This window comes from Diabrotica virgifera, chromosome 1, assembly GCF_917563875.1.
Source record: "Diabrotica virgifera virgifera chromosome 1, PGI_DIABVI_V3a".
Taxonomy (NCBI): Eukaryota; Metazoa; Arthropoda; class Insecta; order Coleoptera; family Chrysomelidae; genus Diabrotica; species Diabrotica virgifera.
In genome coordinates this window covers 169,889,850-169,911,472 of record NC_065443.1, presented here as the reverse complement: position 1 = coordinate 169,911,472, position 21,623 = coordinate 169,889,850, and the positions used below count along the sequence as shown (strand labels likewise).

The following is a 21,623-nucleotide window of genomic DNA, read 5'->3' as shown; positions in this document are numbered from 1 at the left end:
TTTGTGCCAGAGTTTGAAGACAGAATATTGCTTCTCGTGTCCCCATACCTTTCCTGAAGCCAAAGTGTTCTTGACCGGTGACCTCATCACATTTTTTATAATATATTCTGTTCTGTATGATACGCAAGAAAAGCTTCAGAATGTTATTTAATAGACTTATAAGGCGGAAGTCCTGGCATAATTTGGCGTTCTTCTTTTTAGGCAGTGGTATGAAGACTGATTCAAGCCATATTTTAGGGATAGTCCCTGTATTGTAAACATTATTAAATAGTCCAAGAAGAAGGTCTAAGTTTTCCTCGTTGATTAACTTCAATAGCTCAGCTGGTATTTCATCTTTTCCTACAGATTTGTTGTTTTTTAGTTGACGTAGAGCATATTCCAGTTCGGACTTTAGTATTGGAAGACCTTCGTCGTTTTCGGTATTTAATGTAGGAGGTTCTCTGATGTCATAGAAGAGTTCCTTTATATAGTCTTCCCACATGTTTATTTGTTCTTCAGGGCTTGAAATCAGTTTGCCTTCTGCGTTGATTAGATTATTTGGTCCTTGTGAGTATCTCGTGCCTGTGAATTCCTTGAGTTTCTTATACAGATGGAAGTCATCATGTTTTTTATATAAGTTTTCGATTTCTTCACATTGTTCTGTTATCCATTTTTCTTTTGCAATTTTTATTTTTTGTTTAATGGTTCTATTTAATGCTTTGTACATTGCTTTGTGCTGTTTGCATTTTCTTCTTTCATCCATTAAATCCAATATTTCCTCTGTCATCCATCTTTGCTTCCGTGGTCGCTGTTTTGTGAGCATTTCAGTTGCCGTTGTAAGGGCGTGTCTGATTTCCTCCTGAAGGCGAAAGTTAAGGATGTTTAATTATATGAAAGTGTGCTAAAAACAGTGCGAAAAAGTAAAACCCATTTAAAATACATTGTTACTTCAGACACACTTTAAACTCTTCATGTACTGCTATCTATATTTACAATTTTCACACAACAAAACCTTTACATTTTTACATAACATGAGATAGAGTAGATAAAAATTATTTTTGTGAATTTGGTTAACAAAAATTGGTTAAACAATTTTTCAACCGCGGTACCGCGTGACACCCTGTGTATTTGTTATAAGGATTTGTTTGTGCAAGGTTTGTGCAAAAAATCGAATCAGAATAATTTACCTAACGGGGGCGACGTTACAGACTATACTAATAAGTAGTTGAAACGGTCAAAACAAAGAAACGCACACTCATCAAAAATGCACTTGAGATTCTCCTATAATCAACATTTACTGAATCGATCCAGGAAGAGTCAACTCCAACTAGTAAAAGTTGATTTAAATTTTTAAAATCAACTTTTACTGCTCGTTTCAGTTGGAGTTGACTCCAACTAGTTGGAGTCAACTCTAACTGAGAATCAACTTGAACTGTAACATATACAATGCATGTGAAAGGTACGGACTGCAAATGAATCTCAAGAAAACCAAATCAATGATATTTAAAAAAAAACACAAAATGTAGATAACCTGATCATCAATAATACTTACAACGATCGAAAGAGTAACAACATATAAATATTTAGGAACGTGGCTAACCGAAGATGGAGATCAAACAAAAGAAATCAGATCTAGAATAGAAATGGCAAGAAACACGTTCATAAAATTGAAGAACTTACTTTGCAACCGTAACCTTAATCTAGAGATCCGCACAAGAATGCTACGTTGTTACGTTTTTTCTACTTTACTATACGGCATGGAAGCGTGGACAATAAAACAGTCTGAAATCAAAAAATTAAACTCCTTTGAGATGTGGTGCTACAGGAGAATCCACAGAATATCGTGGACTGAAAAAGTAACTAATATAGAGGTGTTACAAAGAATGAAGAAAGAATGTGAAGTCATAAAAACTGTTAAAATTAGAAAGATTCAATATCTGGGTCATATAATGAGGGGCGAGAAGTACGTATTACTTAGGTTAATTATGCAAGGGAAGATACAAGGGAAGAGAAACCCAGGACGACGCAAAATATCCTGGCTAAGAAATTTGAGAGAGTGATTCGGTTGCAGCTCATTAGAATTATTCAGAAGTGCGGCCAATAAAATTAAAATAGCGATGATGATTTCCAACCTCCGATAGGGGAAGGAACCTGAAGAAGAAGATATGAGTCACACTTTGTGCCAAGTATGAAAAGGATACGTCGAATAGTTTTAAAATGCTGGGCAAAAATAGTTTTTAAATTTTTAGTAAAACACCCTGTAACTCAGTAAGGGACCACATTTTATTTAAGTGTTTTAGGTTAAACTTCGTATCTTGTGCTAAGGTTTCTCCAGTTACTATATGGACAATTATTAATGAAACACCCTGTATAATAAAAATACCTGCAAATCACGTAAGAATCAGGTGTTCTCAAGAGTGAATGTGTTTACTTTTTGTTATTAAAATTGATATTGAAATTATTACAATGATACTATCGACACTGACACACTGATATTTCAGTAAGCATTGTCCAGTGAGACACCACTCTGTGTAATTAATCTGAGTTCAGTTCTTAGAAGTTTCAAGAGTATTTTTGTGTAGTAGGTGCCTTTGCCCTGAGAGTTTTTCCCAGTAGGCACTAAGTCACAGAATGGCTCTAGTCTGATAAAAGGAGTCCTAGTCTTTAGCACGACTATCAGCAATCTCATTGCCAGCAATTCACTTATACCTAGTCCATGACACTTCAACAGCCAGGGTACTGAAGCATTTTTTTCGACAGGTAATACCTATAAGAACAAATTGTAACTATTTCCTGCGTGGAATCTGGCGGCCATTTTACTTAGAAACAATTTAGTGTCAAAAAACAGCTTTTTTCCTTTTTTTTTCAAATCAATGGAAAACGATGAAACTGTTTTTTTTTAGTGCAAACATCTTCGAGATCATGGAAAAAGCTTTAAAATGGCGTATTACAAAGGTTGATACGACAATTTATTGTTAATATAATTGCGACAAAAAGTCGAAATTGTAAAAAAATTTATTTCGCAATAACTATTGTAAAAATTAGTATATAGCTTTGGAATGTTTGTCAAATGAGGGTACTTTGGTTCTTAATATGTGACAAAAATTTCAAAACGATTTATTCAAATGTTTAAATTTTATTCAAATTGTTTATCCCAGAGAGCTTTTCTTTGCAATAACATAAGTCAGAAAAAAATTATGTTAGAACCATTCTGCAGGTGTCAAATGAAAGAGTATGAGCTATACGTTCGAATTGTTTAAAAAAAAGGGAATAAAAAATATATTTATTAGTAATAAATACTTATGCAAAAGAATCGCCAATTTTTCCTTATAAACTTTTTATTTCTTTATATAATAAATTATATATGTTACGGACAATGACGTAAATCCGGCCAATAACGTTAATGGCCGGCCAATAACGACAATGGCCGGTTGAATTGGTCATTGTCGACAATGGCCGGCCATTAACGTTATTGTCCATAGAAACTGGACATTGATGATCATTTTAAATTCTTGATAACATTTCTATCATTGCCCGGCCAATGTCGACAATGCCCGCTTTTAATCGGTCAATGTTGATATTTTGAATAAAAGATAGGTTATGTGTAGTTTTACTTTTGTTTACTTCATGTGTGTATATTGTGTATTGTTTTCGTGTTGAAATTATAAGTGTTATCATGTAGCAAGTGTTATATATACGTAATAGTTGAGTCAAAACGTGATGACAATAAATCATTTTTAAACTGTGACGAATACAATAGCTGAATAAGTGAAATTAAAGAAGCGAAAAATATTTTGAGAACACCGGGAGCTAAAAAAACAACAAAGCACTATAGAATGGTTTGTAAATATGATGTAATTACAATAAGTGGTAAAGAGCGACTGATTATGCCAGTTGACGAAAGCACCGGCATCTGAAAACACTGAGGCATCGATTTATCAACATTGGCCATTTGCTTCTGGGCACTGTCGTTATTGACCGGTTATTGATGAAAAATCTAATTTTACGTTAAGTTTTTACAACATTGGCCAATAGCTACGATTATTGTCGTTAATGGCCGGGCATTGTCGTTAATGACCAAGGAAAATGGACATTCACGACAATGCCCGCCATTAACGTCAATGTCCAATTTACATCATTGACCGTAACATATATATTTATTACAATTTTTTATCAATTATTATAAACATAACATTACTTGGTAGTTGTGCACCTAAAAAACGGTAAAAAATAGATTTTTTTGAAAAAAGTTATTCAAAAAGTTTATAAGGAAAAATTGACAATACTTTTGCATAATTATTTATAACTAATTAACGCATTTTTTGTTCACTTTTTTTTAAACAAATTTGAAAATTTAGCTCATGCTCATTCATTTGACACCTGTAGAATGGTTCTAAATCATTTTTTTCTGACTTATGTTATTGCAAAAAAAGTTTTCAGGGATACAATTTGTATAAAATTTAAACAATTTAATGAATCGCTTTGAATTTTTTTTACATTTTAAGCACCAAAGAACCCTCAATTGAAAAAAATTTCAAAGCTGTACACTAATTTTTACAATAGTTATTGCAAAATTAATTTTTTGCAATTTCGATTACATTAACAATAAATGAGTATATCAACCTTTATAATACATCATTTTAAAGTTTTTTCCATGCTCTCGAAGATGTTTTTACTAAAAAAACCATAACTGTCACTGTTTTCCATTGATTTGAAAAAAAAGGAAAAAAGGCCGTTTTTAACATTAATTGTTTATAAATAAAAATAGCAGATCCTATGCAGGAACGAGTTATAATTTGTTCTTATAGGTATTTCCTGTCGAAAAAACGCTTCAGCACCCTGGCTGTTGAAGTGTCACGAACAGGTATATTTTTGCCTTATTACCCTGGCCTATTATGCCCTGGTAACCACAGCCAAATTACCTTTTTGTGTTCCTCCAGTTAAGTTGCTTAAGTTTCTGTTTCTATTTGCAATTCCAAGTGGTTACTGACTCATAATTTGTTGTTAGGGATGTTAATGATTTACAAAAATCATAAATACAAATCATTATATTAATTACAAATATTTACATAAACCTTCTCTTCTCTAAATAAGTAATCATTATCAATTTTAAGAAATAAATATTAGTAAACAACAAACTACCCAGATAAGTTCTTGTCTGTAGAAATATGTTACTCTACAGATAAAATCAACCGAAATTATCTACAATCATAATTCTAGTTACTAATTAGTTGAATACATGGAATCCTGGGGAATTATTTTAAGAAACTACAGGGGTGAAAATGAAGAGAAAATTGAGGGTGATTTTTAATTTCAAATATACTTATGATTCAGAAGAAACTTTTTGTTTATTCTAAGGGATATTCTACCTTCGGTAATGATGTAATCTTTCATTCTGCATTTAAGTTTTACAAACATATTTATTGGTTTTTCCAGGATTTGAAAAATATTAACACCATGTACGTGGTGATATTTTCCATATTGAACATTCGCTATCTTTGTCATACAACGCACCCAGTCAAAGAGAATGTGGTGACTATTTTTAGATTTTTTTTTTCGTGGAATTTATGGCTTTGGTGAGAACCAATTAGCCAGACTATGTTAGATTGAATAATTAATTTGTGTAAATTGTTTCATAGTATCAAACTTGAACATGATGTATTCATTTGTTTTGTTAGTAATATGTAATATGTAGCATTAGTAAAGTGTAAGGTGTTAAATTTTTTTTTTCACAGCGCTAGGACATCTACCCGGTTCAACACCCCGGAGGTTTCAGCCCTCTTTGTGTGTCTGTGTGTTTTTTTTTATTTTATTTATTTCTTTTTTTCTTTTTTTTTTAATTTTTTTTAATTGGTTTATTATTTTTTTTATTTTATTTTTGTAATCACCTTTTTTCCCTATAATGCTTTACATTTAGTTTCTTTTGCAGAATTGCTTACAAAATTGGTTAGTAATTTTACAATTTTAGTTTACAGTTTATGATGTGTTGATGAAGTACATAAAGTATATCATTATTTCCTGAAAAAATAATACAATTTAGGTCTACTGGAAGGTTTATCTTGTAGTGAATTAAGTTTTTATATAGTTTAATAATGCTTACATTATTTATAGGACATTCAAGTAAAACATGTACCAATGTACCCATTTTACCACAACTACAAAGTGGATCGTCTGTAATTTTCATTTTGTGCTTATAATAAGGTGTTAGTGTATGGTTAGCACGTATTCGATTTATTGTGGCGACAAAGTTTCTGTTTGGTATTTTGTGAAACCATGGTTTTCTGGGGATTCTTAGCTGGTGTTTACAAAAGTTTGTTCCGGTTGTTGATGAACTGTATAGGTTTTGCCACATCTCGTTTATTTTGTTTCTTTGATTTAAGAATAAATCGGACGGGGATAGTTTAAGATTTAGTTCTTCTCCTGATGTTGGAGGTGTTTTTGCTAAGGCATCCACCATTTCAGTACCTGTTATACCTGCGTGTCCCTTTACCATAGATATATGACGACTTTATTCTTCATGTGTATCTCATTATGTAAATACAGGATTTTTGCTTCAATATGATTAACTGATCTGTTTATTTTAACATTTTTAAGTTTATCTACTGCACTTTTGCTGTCCGGGGGGACAGAGTTGCTCGCGTCCGTGGTCTATCGTAAGGTACGATCACACGTGTCCCCTGGGTAACGCTAAATGAGCAGCAGCGATTCGTAGTTACGCGCGCTGATCCATGAGTGTACGAATCCCTACTCGAAACGGCCCTTCTCAGGGCAGCGACGCAGACCTCAAAGTCATCTTCTGGAACGCTGGAGGTCTAAGCAACAGCAAGTTTTTAGAACTCAAACGAAGCGTTCTCGAAAAGAACGTTGATATATATGTCATTGTAGAGGCAGGAGCCGCTACAGACACACCTCACCTCTACTCTACAGTTGGCTATTCAACCCATGTGCTGAAGAGGAGTCGACAAGTAGCGTCAGGAATTATCATCGGAATCAAAACCCCTCTAATATGCAAGACTAACATAATCCACGAAATGCAGGATAGAGATAAACTGGAAATGTTCCAGGTCGAAGTCTGGGAAAACTCGAAACATGTCACCCTTTTCTTACTATACAATCCGCCAGATAATATACCTGCATTGGAATTGGTAGAGCAACAAATCCAGCCAAGTACCATCATAATTGGAGATTTCAATAGTCCATCCACGAGATGGGGCTACTCTAGAACCACCAACGTTGGGAAACACCTCGAGGACTTTTTGGATAACAACTATCTTGATGTAGTGAACACCCCACCTACGTTCTTATCGTTTAGAGGAAGTCAATCAAGGCCCGATCTTGTCGTAACACACCCACACATTACAGGGAAGACCAGTGTAACCCTCCTGGACGACGCAGCAGGCTGTAGTCATCGCGCTCTGCTAGTGACATGCAAACTGGCAAAGGACAAAAAAGCCCAAAATCGCGCCCCGCGCTTAAATTTAAAAAAGGCGGATTGGAAAAAGTACAGGGAATGCACAGATGAAGTCCTTACTCAACTAACACTACAAGAACCAGAAGAAGCAGCAAAGAAAGTAACCATACTTAAATGTGCAAAAGAGTGCATACCGCGAGGTCAAATTAAGGGGTATAAGACTTTCTGGTCCCCAACGCTATCCAAATTGAAAGCTGCCAGAAATAAAGCCAGGGGCAAAGCTGAAAAATCCAGGCAAATGAACGATTGTGTAGAGCTTCGAAAGAGACAAGCGATCCTAACTCAAGCCATTAAGTCAGGGAAAAGAGAAGCTTTCAAATCCTTCCTTGCTAAGCTCGACTTCCGAAAAGACGGCGTCAAAGCGCACAGGTTCGTTACTACGCTAAACAATGATGGAAACAAGCAACAGCAAATGCCAATGAGAGGCATGGCTAGAGAACTCACTACACATGCCGATATAGCAAACGAACTCTGTAAACACTACACAAAAGTGAGTAATATTAAGATAAATAAGAGGGAGAGAGCAAGACTGTTGCGCTATCCCCCTCCCAGGCGGATGAGCAAAAGTATAAAGGACATCTGTACAGAAGATTTCTCGATATCAGAGCTGGAAGCGGCTCTCTCTGACACAAAAACGAAAAAGGCAGCAGGGATTGACGAGTTGTACCCGGAAATGCTTAAATATCTGGGAGCCGCAGCCAAAAACACCATTCTGAACTTGATTAACCTAACATGGAATTCAAGAGTCCCAAGTCAATGGAGGAAGAGCGAGGTCATACCCACCCTAAAGAAACAAAAAGACCCGAGCCTGACTGATAGCTACCGGCCAATATCCCTCACAAGCCCCTTATGCAAAGTAGCCGAAAAAATGGTTCTGGACAGACTGAACCGAGCCATAACCCATCTTGAACTGATTGACGACGCACAAGCTGGCTTCAGGAAACACATGAACACCATGGACCATGTAGTCGACTTTGCTCAAAAAGTCAAGGATGCTTTCCACCGTAAGATGTCAACAGTTGCAGTGCTAGTAGACCTCAAAGCTGCATACGACACAGTATGGAGAGGTTTGCTGTTACACAAGATAGCGAAGTCTGGAATTGACGGTAAACTGTTCAATTGGATAAACTCTTTTCTCAGTGAAAGGTATCAGAGAGTCAAATTTCACAACCATTGTTCCAAATTCAGACTACAAAGACAAGGGCTGCCACAAGGAGCTGTCATCAGCTGTCAATTGTTCAACCTAATGATAAACGATGTGCTCGCAATGATTAGAAAGACACCTGGTGTTGATGCCCTCCTGTATGCCGATGACCTCCTAATATGGGCATCATAATAATAATAAGTAGCAGTCTGAAAGCGCTCGAGGGAGTAATGAACCAGGCTCTCAAAAATCTAGAAAAATGGGCGGATAAAAACTGCCTAACTGTCAGTACAACCAAAACCGTATATCAAGTACTTACCCTTTCAACAAAGCAGACTGCTGTCAAGCTGACATACAAAGGAGTCGACCTGGAAAGAGAGGATGTAACAAAATACCTGGGGGTGTATATAGATAAGAAAATGACGTGGAAACGTCAAATCGACGACATTGCAGAGAAAGCCACAAAGAGATGTCGACTGCTCAAACGTCTCACAGCAACAAAATGGGGCGCCACGCAAGATGTCTTGGTAGCAACATACAAAACCTATGTCCGGCCGATACTAGAATATGGGAGTGAAGCTACAATAACTGCGAGTACAAACACCACCTCCAAGCTTGAAGTCGCCCAGAACACTGCCCTTCGCGTCATCACCGGTGCTCCAAAATCAACACCGATTACATCAATGGAAGCCCAGACCGGTATTGAACCAATACAATGGCGCAGAGAGCAACACGCGTTAACCTTCTGGGAAAGGCAAAGACGAATACTTCCACAAAAATGGGACGAATATAGACAAGCAGCCTCACGTCTTAAAACACAAACCACTCCGCTTACAGTAGCAAATCAAATCATGGAAAAATACCACATTGACCTGTCGAAAGCCGCCCCCTTCCCAGCGCAAACTACACTCGCCCGCTGTCTACCAAACACAGAATTGTGTCTTGAAAACCATGACGACCCGAAGCACTTATCGTCAGACATTGTCCTAAGGAAAGCCGCCCTAGAGACGATACACACCAATTACCCAGCGCATGAGTGGCTCCACATCTACTGCGATGGCTCCTCGATGCCGGACTCGGGAAGAACAGGAGCAGGATATGTCTCAACGTTCTCCAAAGGCTCCATAGCTGTGGGTGCCCCTCTCACCAACTATGATGGCGAAATTGCTGCTATACACGAAGCCGCTAAAAGTCTCGAGAATCTCCAACACCCCCAAAAAGTTGCCTTCTTCATCGACTGCTAAGCCGCAATCCTCGCCCTGTCGACAAATCGATATACCGACTGTGCCCAAACAATATCTTGCCGCGTCCAACTATCGAACTTGCTGGAAAAAGGGTGGCTGATTACTTTACAATGGATCCCTAGTCATGTCGGTGTTGAAGGGAATGAAGCGGCGGATGAACTTGCAAAAGAAGGCACTACTCTTCCACAGCCCCCTAGCTTCCAATCGTACACATCAGCAAAGTCCACCATTAAAAGAGGAATCAAAGCGAAGATAAAAGACCAGCAAATACAAGCCGGTGCTGGAAAATCTTGGGCTCACCTAATAGAGTCACCAATCCCTCACAACTTGCCGAGACCCATCAGTGTAGCCGCGTTCAGAACAACTACGGGGCATGACTACCTGGCCTCCCATCTACATCGCATCGGCGTCCGTGAAAATGACAACTGTCCACTATGTAATCAGCCCCAGATGGATGCTGCTCACCTCCCAGAGTGCCAAGGGCGCCCCCAGGGAGGGGCCAGGTGGGGCCATCGCCCCCCCTGAGAATTTGGCGAAAGCGTGTAAAAAATATTTAGCTCTCTCTTACTTTATATTATAAAATAAATTCCATATTAATCATAATCGCTCACGAGATATGCCAGTTTAAATGTATTTTTTCTCAATCCCTTATCCCTTCTGACTGAGACGCATATGTTTGGATGGAACCGCATCGTTTTCGGTGCGCATGCCGCATGCACTGATGATGTCCGGTCTAGGCTTATCCAGTTGAGAAATGAAATAGGTGGGCTGAACGGCCGATCTGATACGTCTAGTAGTACGGTAGTGCTCACAATTTATATACTGTTATTCATAGAACTTATATTAACGTGTTAAAAGTGTTTTTTGTGCAACGTGTAAGTATTATATAATATACTTTATTTCTCACTTGACCTTAAATAAAATAGGCTTATTTTTACGAGGTAGTTATCTATTGTGTGTAAAGGTAAAAAATACTTTTTTATGAATTAAAATAACATCATTTGCGTCTATGAAGTACAATTACAATATTTATTTCAAAAATTGTGCTTGAAGTAATAACATTTTTTATAAGTACCCTTCCTACTTTAAGAAAATAAGTTATTCCTGTATCGCAGTTGAGATATTCAACTGTGCAAGGTAGGTATTTTAATCTACAAATTTTAATTAACTTAGATGAATTTTTTACTTCTCTAAAAGGTTTTAAAAATATTTTTCAATGCAACTAAATTATCCATTTGGTCTTATTCTGTCCATTTATCGGCCTACTCCCCGGTTAAATGCGTTAATTTATTTGACACCTAACACTTAGCTGATTGAATGCATCAATTTAATTAGCCTACTGTATTTGTAGAAAAATGGACATAAGGAAGTTCTTTAACAAGCCAAACAAGCGGCTGAAAATTGATGATGGATCTGACATACCGAACAGTACCGAAAACAGTAGTATAGTATGCAGTCAAAATGATTTAGCTGTAGCAGGGCCATCTAGCTTGGAGTCGGCTGTATCCGCCTCTCAAAGAGAAACTAACGTTGTAACGGCCACCGCATCGGATAATTTTGCGATTGTTGAAGACAGTTTAAATTTGGATGTTGGGAACTACCTTGATACTAATAAAATTTGTAGCTTGAACGATCGCTTGAAATTTACTTTGTTAACAAACCCAGGGAAGCCAGATAAATGTTACAATTTCAAGTATGATATTGACGATGGCAAACGACCATTTATCCATGAATGGTTAAATACGTACCCCTGGTTAGCTTATTCAAAAGAAGTTAAAGGTGGGTTATGCAAGTTGTGTGTACTGTTTAGGCCCCGCGTAACCCATGGTAGTTATCAAAGCGGCTTTATAAATCGCCCATTCACCAATTTCAGAAAGTTTCATGAAAATGCGAAATCGCATATGAACTCTGAATGGCACAGACAAGCATCTGAAAACTCAAGTAACTTTATATCTGTCATGAAAAATGAAAAGAAAAATGTTGAATGTCTTGCAAATTATGGTTTGGCCAAGCAAATTGAATCGAACAGAGCGAAACTAAAATCCATTGTTTCTTCAATTTTGTTTAGTGCACTACATGATTTACCATTAAGAGGTCATACCAATGAGGATGCTGTGTTCAATAACCTTTTACATTTTAGGAAAGAAGCTGGTGATTCTGTTTTAGAAGACCATCTGAAAAATGCGCCGAAAAATGCAATGTACATTTCCCATAGGACACAAAATGAGATCATTGATTTATGTGCAACGGTTTTAAGAGACGAGTTAGTTACAAAAATCAATGATAATGAAATATTTTCCATTTTAGCAGACGAAACAATGGACATTACTGGTACAGAGCAACTCTCTCTGGGCGTGAGATATTTTGATAAAAGTGAAAATTGCATCAGAGAAGACTTCCTTGATTTCACCCCATTAAAAAGTTTAGATGCTGAACATATAGCAAATGCTATTACTTTAACATTAACAAATTGGGGCTTGAACTTGGAAAATGCAGTTGGCCAAGGATATGATGGTGGTAGTACAATGGCTGGGGAAATAACTGGAGTACATAAAAGAATAACTGAGAAATACCCAAAAGCTCTATATTTTCATTGCGCCAGTCATCGGCTAAATTTAATAGTCAATAATTTAAATGACATACCACAAATCAGGAATACAACTGGCACAGTTAAAGAAGTTATAACATTTTTTCGGCAGAATGGCCAAAGAAGGGCAATAGTGGGAACTCTTCAAAAACTATGTGAAACCAGATGGACCGAAAAATATAAAGCAATTCGAAAGTTTAGTGAGCAGTTTGTTAGCATCGCTGAAGCACTTCAGACTCTATCGACTGAAGGTAACCGTGACACAAGGCAGAAAGCTTTCCAGCTTCATTGCGCAGTTACAAATACAGCATTTGTGATATGTCTACATGTGATTGCCAGAGCCAAGTTAGAAATCGTTACGCAAATGTTACAAGGTGTCAGTGTAGATATTTTGAAGATATCAAAACACATTCAGAATGTTACTGAGCTATTCAGTTCAGACCGACAAAATGGAGAAAAAGAGTTTGATAACATTATGGCAAATGTTGAAAAAACAGCAAACAAGCTTGGAATCGAGCTCACATGTCCTCGTGTTGCTGCGAGACAGGTTCACAGACGAAATCACTCTACCCAGACTATCAACGAATACTATAGAAAGTCCATTTTCTTGCCTTATTTGGATTCTTTGGTTCAATCGTTGAAAGATAGGTTTTCAGATAGAAACAAACCATCATTTGAAATTTTCAATCTGCACCCTAAAATCATGAAAGATCTTTCTAAGTAAGATTTTGAAAAGTCTATTAACAATATAAACAGCACGTATTGTGAATTATTAGACAACTTTAAGGAGCAATCAATTCTGTGGTTCGACCTTTGGAAAAACACGGAGATAGATGCCAAAGCCTTGGAAAAACTGAACTTAATAGAGGTTCTTGAGCATGAGCATGCCTGCTTTTTGCCGTCAGTAGCAAAAGCCATCCAAATAGCTCTTTGTCTGCCACCAACAACTTGCACCATCGAGCGATCATTCAGGTAACTAACTATAATTTTATTACGTTATATTCTTATCCATGTGTTTCAGTTCTTCTAAAACTTACATTACAATATAACAACCTCGATACTTTTTTACAGCACTCTCAAACGTGTGAAGACCTGGATAAGGAATACGATGTCGAACAATCGTTTAATTGGGCTATGCCTGTTATCTGTACACAGAAGAAAAATAAAAGAAAATAAAGAAAACTTCATGCAGAAAGTAATTGATTTATTTGCGATGGACACCAGAAGAATTCAATTATTATTTAAGTAACATTTTACTGACACTAACCGTGTTGCGTTTTAAACAGCAAAACAATTTTTCTTGTATTTTTTGTTTCAATACCCTTTGCCCCCCCTGAGGAAATATCCTGTGGGCGCCCTTGCAGAGTGCCCAGCCCTGATAACAGACCACCCGAGGAGATGAAGATCGCCTACGAGAAACGGCTCGTCTATACTGGTCAGCACGCCGCCAAATGGCTAACATGCCAAGGGTGGGCGTTGGCTAGTAAGTAAGTAAGTACTTTTGCTGTCCGTATATATTTGAATTTGTCGTGGTTAGAGCCGAGTACGTATTTCATAGCTTGCACTATTGCTGTTAATTCTGCAGTGTACCTATATGGAAGCTTCCTTTGGTAAAATAAATTTTTTGTCAGTATTTTCCTCAAAATGGTAAAAGGCACAACTGGTATATTCTTTTGAATTTGATCCATCAGTGAATATAGAATCATAGTTTGGCCAGTATTTGTTTTTTGTTTCGTTGAACTTTGTTTGATTGGTACTTGCTACTTCTTGACTTTCAAAATAGTAGGTTCTAATTTCACGTGAAAAAATTTGTTCAGGTGAGTAAATTAAAACCGGGGGGAGTTGGTTGGAATAGAGTATATCTGTAATGTCAGCTATTTCTGAGAAAGTTTCTACTATGAGGGGGGTTTTCTTGAAGTGCCAGTATCTATGGGTCCAAACTTGAACTGTTAGTGACTGTATACTATTGAGGTAAGAAGTTTTTTTAGAAATGGTTGTTATCATGAATTTTCCGCTCAGTAGTTGTCTTCTTAGTTTAAGAAGAGGTTCCACGGCTTCAGCTTGTATAATGTTTATGGGCGTTGACTTAAGATATCCCAGGCAAACTCTTAAGCATTTATTTTGTTGTATCTTATTGTTGTATTTTATTTTAATGTGTATCTGCTGCTGTTCCGTAGAGTTGACTTCCATAATCCATTATTGATCGTACCATTGTTTTGTAGAATAGTAAAGCCGTATTTGAGTCTGCTCCCCACTAACACTCTTAAAATATTTATAGAATTACTTGTTTTTTTGATAATTTGGTGGATACAGTCCTTCCATAATAGTTTTCTAACTAGATGCAGACCAAGATATTTTACAGAGTTACTAATACAGAGTTTATATTTTCCTATTGTTAATTGTCTTTGATAGTTGTTTCTGTTTCTAGAGAAAGTACATATATTGGATTTGGACTCAGATATGGAAAGTCTCATGTTGTCTAGGCATTTTTGGATTTCTATAAATTCAGTGTTGATATTTTCTATATATTTGTCCTCTGATTTGCTACTGGTGTAAATAACAACGTGATCGGCGTATTGAATAATTTTAGACTTTTGTGATATAACATTTTCTATGTCCATTGTGTACAGGCTGTAGAGGATTGGGCTCAGGATACTACCTTGTGGCAATCCAGATCTACGTATTCTTGATTCCGAAATTTCTTGATTTATCTTTAAGGAAACTGATCGATTAGAGTAAGCTGATTTTATGAAGTTGGCAAAGGAGGTTGGTAGACCAATATTGATGAGCTTCTCTTCTAGTATATTTATTTGAACATTATCATATGCTGAAGTTATATCCAAAAATGTGGCCAAAGTGCTGTATTTGTGTGTGAATCCTAGATTGATGTCATTTACTAGTATCGTTAGGGGTTCCAAGGAAGATCTTCCCTTTCTAAAAGCATATTGTGAGTCAGGTAATATTTTTTCATTTTCTAGCCAATATTCAAGCCTGTTCTTTACCGTTCTTTCCATGGTTTTAAATAGTTTTAAATATACACGATGATAAAGCTATGGGTCTGTATGAATCTGCATTTCCGTTCTGTTTTCCAGGTTTTTTGATAGGTACTATGATGTATTCTTTCCACATCGGTGGAAAAGGAATCCTATTTATCCAAATCGAATTGAACAATTCCAACAAGGCTTTCTTATGGTCTAAAGGGCATTTTATGCAACATATTGTATGAAATGTTATCCGCCCCGGGAGATTTATTATTTGTTGATTTAATGCAATGATCGAGTTCCCATAATTGAAATAGCGATTGTAGAAAATAAGTGTTCCTATTTACGGTAGCTATTTGTTGAGTAATGTTATTTTCAACCCATGGAGGTGAGGTTTTTGTGTGGAATTCGCTTATCCTGTCTTCTTTGGGGTCCATTGGGGGTTTATTAGCTTGTTTTCGGTTTTTATATCGGTTTACTTTATTCCACACTTCTTTAATTGGTGTATTTTGATTTAGATTTTGGCAATAATTTATCCAGCTTTTTTCTTGGTTTCTTTAAAAGTATTTTAGCTACTGCATCAAGTCTTATATTCTGTTAAATTATTAAGATTTGGAGCCTGTGTGTAGGTTAAGAAAGCTTGTTTTCTTGCTTTAGCAGCTATGTTACAGGTTTCGTTCCACCAATCATTCGAGCAATGATTTCTATTTTGTGTGTTTGATTTTCGTAAGGGAATTGCTTTGTTGGCAGCTTTGTTAATATTGTCGATAATGCCCATTAGTGATCATTTTGGTTCTGTTGCTTCTAGGGTAGCGGTGTATACATCCCAATTAACAGCCTTGAGTCTCCATATATTATGTTTTGTCTGTTTAATTTGCGCAAGCGGGATATTCCTTCCAAATTGTATGTGTATTGGTAAGTGGTTAGAGCCATAAGGTTCTTCTAAAGTAGACCACGTAATTAGTTGTGTCAGATCCTGTGTACAGAGGGTCAAGTCTACAGCTGACTTCTTATTGTTTGCTAATGTAGGTGATCCGTCGTTCATAATTACTAGGTTGCATTGTTCGATAGCTTCCAAAAGAATCTTGCCATATATATCGTCATATCCATCGTTCCATGCCAAACTATGTGCTTTAAAGTCGCCCCCAATTATGAATGGTTTTGGAATTTGTTCCAAAAAGTTAATCCACTGTTGTAATGATATTCTAGTTCTCGGTTTAAAGTATACTGAAACGAAGTAAATTTTTTTATGTATATATGGAAAATTAACCGAGATACAAGTATGCTCAAAGTTGATTGTAGTTGGAATTGAGACTTCTTGGTATATTAAGTCTGATTTTCATAAAATGGCAGAGCCGCAGTACCCGTCGTCCCGGTCACAGCGAATATTGTTGAAGTCTTTAAAATTATAATATTTTTCTGCTTTAAACCATGTTTCCGATAGAAGTGCAACGGAGTAGTTGCCCCAATCTAGTAGATATTCTAAGTTATTTTCATTAGAAACTGCCGAACGGCAGTTCCATTGAAGAATATTTATTGCATGGTTGAGGTCTGAGAATCTGATGACGTGTTTCCATTTATAGTTAATTTGACTAAGTTTTCGAGTTCTTCCTTATTTATGTTTATACTTTTTGTTACTAAAACTTTTGTGACAATTTCTATAACTAATTCTAATATTGAATTTATCATGCTTAAGTCTGAAGGAGATGCAACTGGATTATTATTAATATTTCCCTTATAGTTAATACTGTCTAATATTCCTCCCGTAGGTAATTGAGATCTAGGGGAAGATATAATTTCATTATGCAAAATTAATGTTGGATCTGGACTATTTGGTCTCTGTCTTTTAAATGTTCGAGAATTTGTACTATTTGAATTATTATTGTAGAATATATTATTAGTTGGCATTTTGTTAATTGAATTTGATGGGAATTGGGTGGGTGTATAATTAATGGGATTTAATAGAGGGAAAGTTTTGAGGCAGGAGAGGTTTGTAGTTTGTTCCGTATTTATGGATGTTACTTTTGCATAGGAGTTTCTGGGGAACTGTTTGTTGGCGTCTTGATAACTAATATTATTGGAAGACACAGCTTCTTTAATAAGTTTTTGACGCTGAAATTCTTGACACGCGCTTAAATTTATAGTAAAATGATCCCCCGAACAGTTAAAACATTTTGGAGTGAGATCGGTCTTTTTACATTCTTTTGAGTTGTGGGATTTTTGACATTTATCGCACCTAGCCTTGCTCTTACACTGCCCACCTGTATGTCCGAATCTGAGACAATTAAAGCATAATAGCACCTTTTGTTTATATGGTTCGACTTCCTTTAGTATCTTGTTGATTGTTACATATTTTGGTAACACTTGTGACTTAAAACTAACTATACATGTTTTTGTTGGAATGTATTGAGTACCGTTTTCATCTACTTGCCTCCGATTTAATCTTGTGACTTGAAGGACTTCAAATTTAAAGTGTAAATCGTACATTTTGATTCTGTTTTTAACATACTCTACTGAAAATTCTGTGGAAATATCTTTTATTACGCCCTGTCTAACTAAAAGAAACTTAGGAATGTATATGTCTAAATTATTTTTTGTAAATATTGCTTCATTTTTTTTAGATATGATATAGTTAGCCGATTTATAATGTTTAAATTTTATACGTATTTTATTTCTTCCTACTGCGTCAATGCTTACAATTTTTTCATCAATTTCTTTAAAATTTGTGATAATAATGTCACCTATCCTTAACGCGTTTAATCTGCCTTTAAAATCGGGTGAATTATTTTCTAAATAAACGTAAAAAGGTCCTAGATCGTTTTCGGTAAAGAAATTCCTCTCTTTTTGTTCCTACTTCTTTGTTTATGTTATTTGTTATTGAAGTGTGTACATTAGCAAAGTCATTATCGATAATGGGTTTATTATTAACAAGTTTTGTGGTACTTATCTGTGCAACCGGAACAAGATTTTGAAATCCTAACAGCTCCTCCTTTGAAGATGTTGCATGTTCTGTATCCATTTTTGTTTCTAAAACATTTTTATCGGGGGCGTCGCCCCCGCTAACTGCACTCTCTTTAGTTTTTAATGTCTTTATTCCGATTTCGCTCTTTTATTTGGTGTAATTAATTTACTTTTAAAGTTCACAAAATATTTATTTATATATCTAATTTATAAACACCGGTTTTAAAAACAAGCTTCTTTCCTACGCACGTCCGACTACCACGACGAATGGAAGCTAACTATATTTTTAGTTGTTTATTAAATTATTTGATAAATGATTGATTTAAGAGGTACAATTAATAAAAAGTTATTTATCGTTTATTATTTATGGAAGATCCAAGCACAGAATACACCAGGGTATGTGATCCAAGTATTTTGTTGTTAAAGATTTTCGACAATATTTATCTAAGCGTTCCATAGTAACAGTTTATTATTAAAATCAATTTATCACTTTTTCTCTTTTCTCAATTGTTAGTTTTTATGTTATAGTATATAAATTATTGTAATCACTGAATAAATAGTGAAAAATAATCCTATTAATTAACTGAATTAATAATTAAGCAATTATACAAGTATCTGTTATCCAAGAACATTCAAAAACTGATTAAAATAGCCATATCTATGTTAATGATGACACTGTCATTGTCAACTAATGTTTACTTGTTTACATTTCCATATCAGTGAGAATTTTACTAAACGTAATTTGCTGTGTAAAGAAAGAAAAAGTAGGGATAGCCGTAGAATATTTGCGTCTATGCTTTTAAAGCCGGACTCAAACGACTCGTGTACTTGACGAATAATCGTCACTTGCGTATACTTGCCATGTCGTCTGAGTGGGTTACTCGTACAATTATTTGTCACTCGTTGCCACTCGTTCGTCTTCCAACTGTTGTCGGTAAAAATGACCCGAGTCAAAGGGATCACGATTATTCGCACACTTACGAAGTGCATACTTGTCTATACTTGCAGAGGTGGTCAAACGAAATGTATAAATAATTGGCATTTACTGCGACTATTCATTAGACCAGTACATTTAGCACTAAAAACACCGGAATAAATCGATTTTTAAATACACCACCTAGAGACTTGCTAGTTTTGCATTGTGTTCAGGATGATGTCAGGAAAAAAGTCTAAAATAGAAAATGGGTGGAAATTCCTAATTAATAATTGCTTTTTAAAGTTCTTAATATGCATTAAAAAGTGCATAAACATGTCAAAATAAGCATATTAAGGGCCAAGTTTTGTTACTCGCGAGGTTTTTGAGGTCGACGAACATGACTACGCTATCAGAACCTACCCCCCGAGCACTTGGTGCCCAGGGTCGCTGCTAGGGCACGTCATCTGGAGGTTCGAAGGCTAACGGCCCTAAATTAATGCAATCAGTTTACTTGGAGGTTTGTGGAGTCGCTGAATACGAATATGCCATCAGAACCGACCCCTGTAGCCTCTCGTGCCCAGTGTCACTGCTGTAGCACGTCGCATCTTCTGAAGTTTCGAGGGATTTTGGTACTAAATTAATGCAAACGGATTATACGGGGGTTGGGGTGCTGCTGAACACGAATACTCCATCAGAATCGACCCCCGGAGCACCTTGTGCCCGTGCTCACTTCTAAGGCACGTCATCTTCTGAGGGTTTTAAGGTTTTCGGCACTGAATGCATGCAAATAGATTAAGTAGGCAGTTTTTGGGGTCGCTTAATACGAATACGGTATCAGAACCGACCCCCGACCACCTGGTACACAATGCTAAGGCATGTTATTTTCAGGAGTTTGGAGGGTTTTTGGGCATCAGGTGCAACGGGGGGTCGGTTTTGATGGCGTATTTTTGCTCAGCTACCCCAAAAACTCCCGAGTAATCTGTTTGCATAAATTTAGTGCCGAAAACCCTCTAAACTCTAAATGACGTGCCTTATCAGGGAACCTGGACACCAGGTGCCCCGATGGTCAGTTCTGATGGCGTATTATTCGTCCTCAGCGACCCAAAAACCCCCCGAGAAACAAAATCTGGCCCTAATACCCTTATTTTGACATGTTTATGCACTTTTGGATGGATATCATGCATTTTAAAATGCAACTATGCATTTCGAGCCATTTTTCTATTGTTAATTTTTTACTGAACACAATGAAAAAGTTGTAACTTTCTAAATTTTTCCTAAATGTCCTGGTCTATTTATTAGTAATCACACCACTGATTCATTTGTCAAGGTCGTTAAGCCAAATGTTTACGCTCGCGTACTTGTAAATTGTACACGTCGTGTGAGTGCCCTGTTTGTCATTGCAATCGCAAACTTGTATACTTTCCAAGTAGGCGAATAATTCTGTACTTGCGAAGTACACGAGTCGTTTGAGGCCGGCTTAATATTTACACATGGCAAACATCAATAAAGCTTATATATTTTACTTTTGTTGCAGAAGAAGAAAAGCACATACGAGGTGTTAGAAAAGTTAGAGAATGAGATAGTCTCTATAGAAGAATTTGGCAGAGGTACAGAGCTGTACAGAAAAAAAGTGATTGGTAGATTTATATTGCTAGCTGTTTTAACTTATTTAATACTATCGTGTTTAATTTATTATTATTACAACCGGATATCGTCGAACAATAAACTCATCTACATCATACCTCTCGTCGCATTCTCTTTCATGTAAGTGAAGTTTTTTTTAAAGTAATATTAGATTATTAGCGTCTAACTGGCATGATTTAACTATGATTAACTAATCAATTAGTTTATACACATATGTGAAAATTTCGATCCAGTTCTATTTTTAGCCAAACGAAAAAAATTGGCATCATAGTAAGCACTGAAACCATGTCGAAACCTTAGATTAATGAACATCCCGATGTCCATGAACCTAGCAGAGCAAGGTTAGCAGAATGGAATCAGACCAAGTGCATAATTAGGTGCTAATTAGGTGCTAATTAAGTACCCCAATCGCGAATTTAGTGCTCCTTTTTTTTAAATTATGACGTGTTCTGCAAGGTACATATGAACTCAGCAGAGCACAACCATAAAAAACATCAAATCGAAAAGTGACCAAGCTTATAATTAAGTACTAATTAGGTGCTAATTTAGTACCCCAATCGCGAATTTAGTGCTCCTTTTTTTAAAAATTATGACGTGTTCTGCCAGGTACACCTGGTTCCAAAAAAAAACTGATACGACTCTTGAAGCGTATTTTGTAGAAAATTGAGCAGTGTATTTTGAAGAATAAATACTTAA

General features: G+C 36.2%; 2 protein-coding genes across 2 annotated transcripts in view; both read left to right on the top strand.

Moving 5' to 3' along the window:
- The window catches only part of LOC126878856 (endoplasmic reticulum junction formation protein lunapark-B-like), a 109,416-nt gene that overhangs the window by 11,806 nt on the left and 75,987 nt on the right, over positions 1-21,623 (top strand). Inside the window, exon 2 of the mRNA XM_050641755.1 lies at positions 20,818-21,047. Coding sequence (XP_050497712.1) covers positions 20,818-21,047 — 230 coding nt within the window. The remainder of the gene's footprint in view (positions 1-20,817; positions 21,048-21,623) is intronic.
- LOC126878852 (52 kDa repressor of the inhibitor of the protein kinase-like) lies at positions 9,937-13,916 on the top strand. The gene is made up of 2 exons (XM_050641749.1): positions 9,937-13,397; positions 13,497-13,916. Exon 1 carries the CDS (start codon positions 11,194-11,196, stop codon positions 13,147-13,149), a length of 1,956 nt encoding a protein of 651 aa, XP_050497706.1. The 5' UTR covers positions 9,937-11,193; the 3' UTR covers positions 13,150-13,397; positions 13,497-13,916.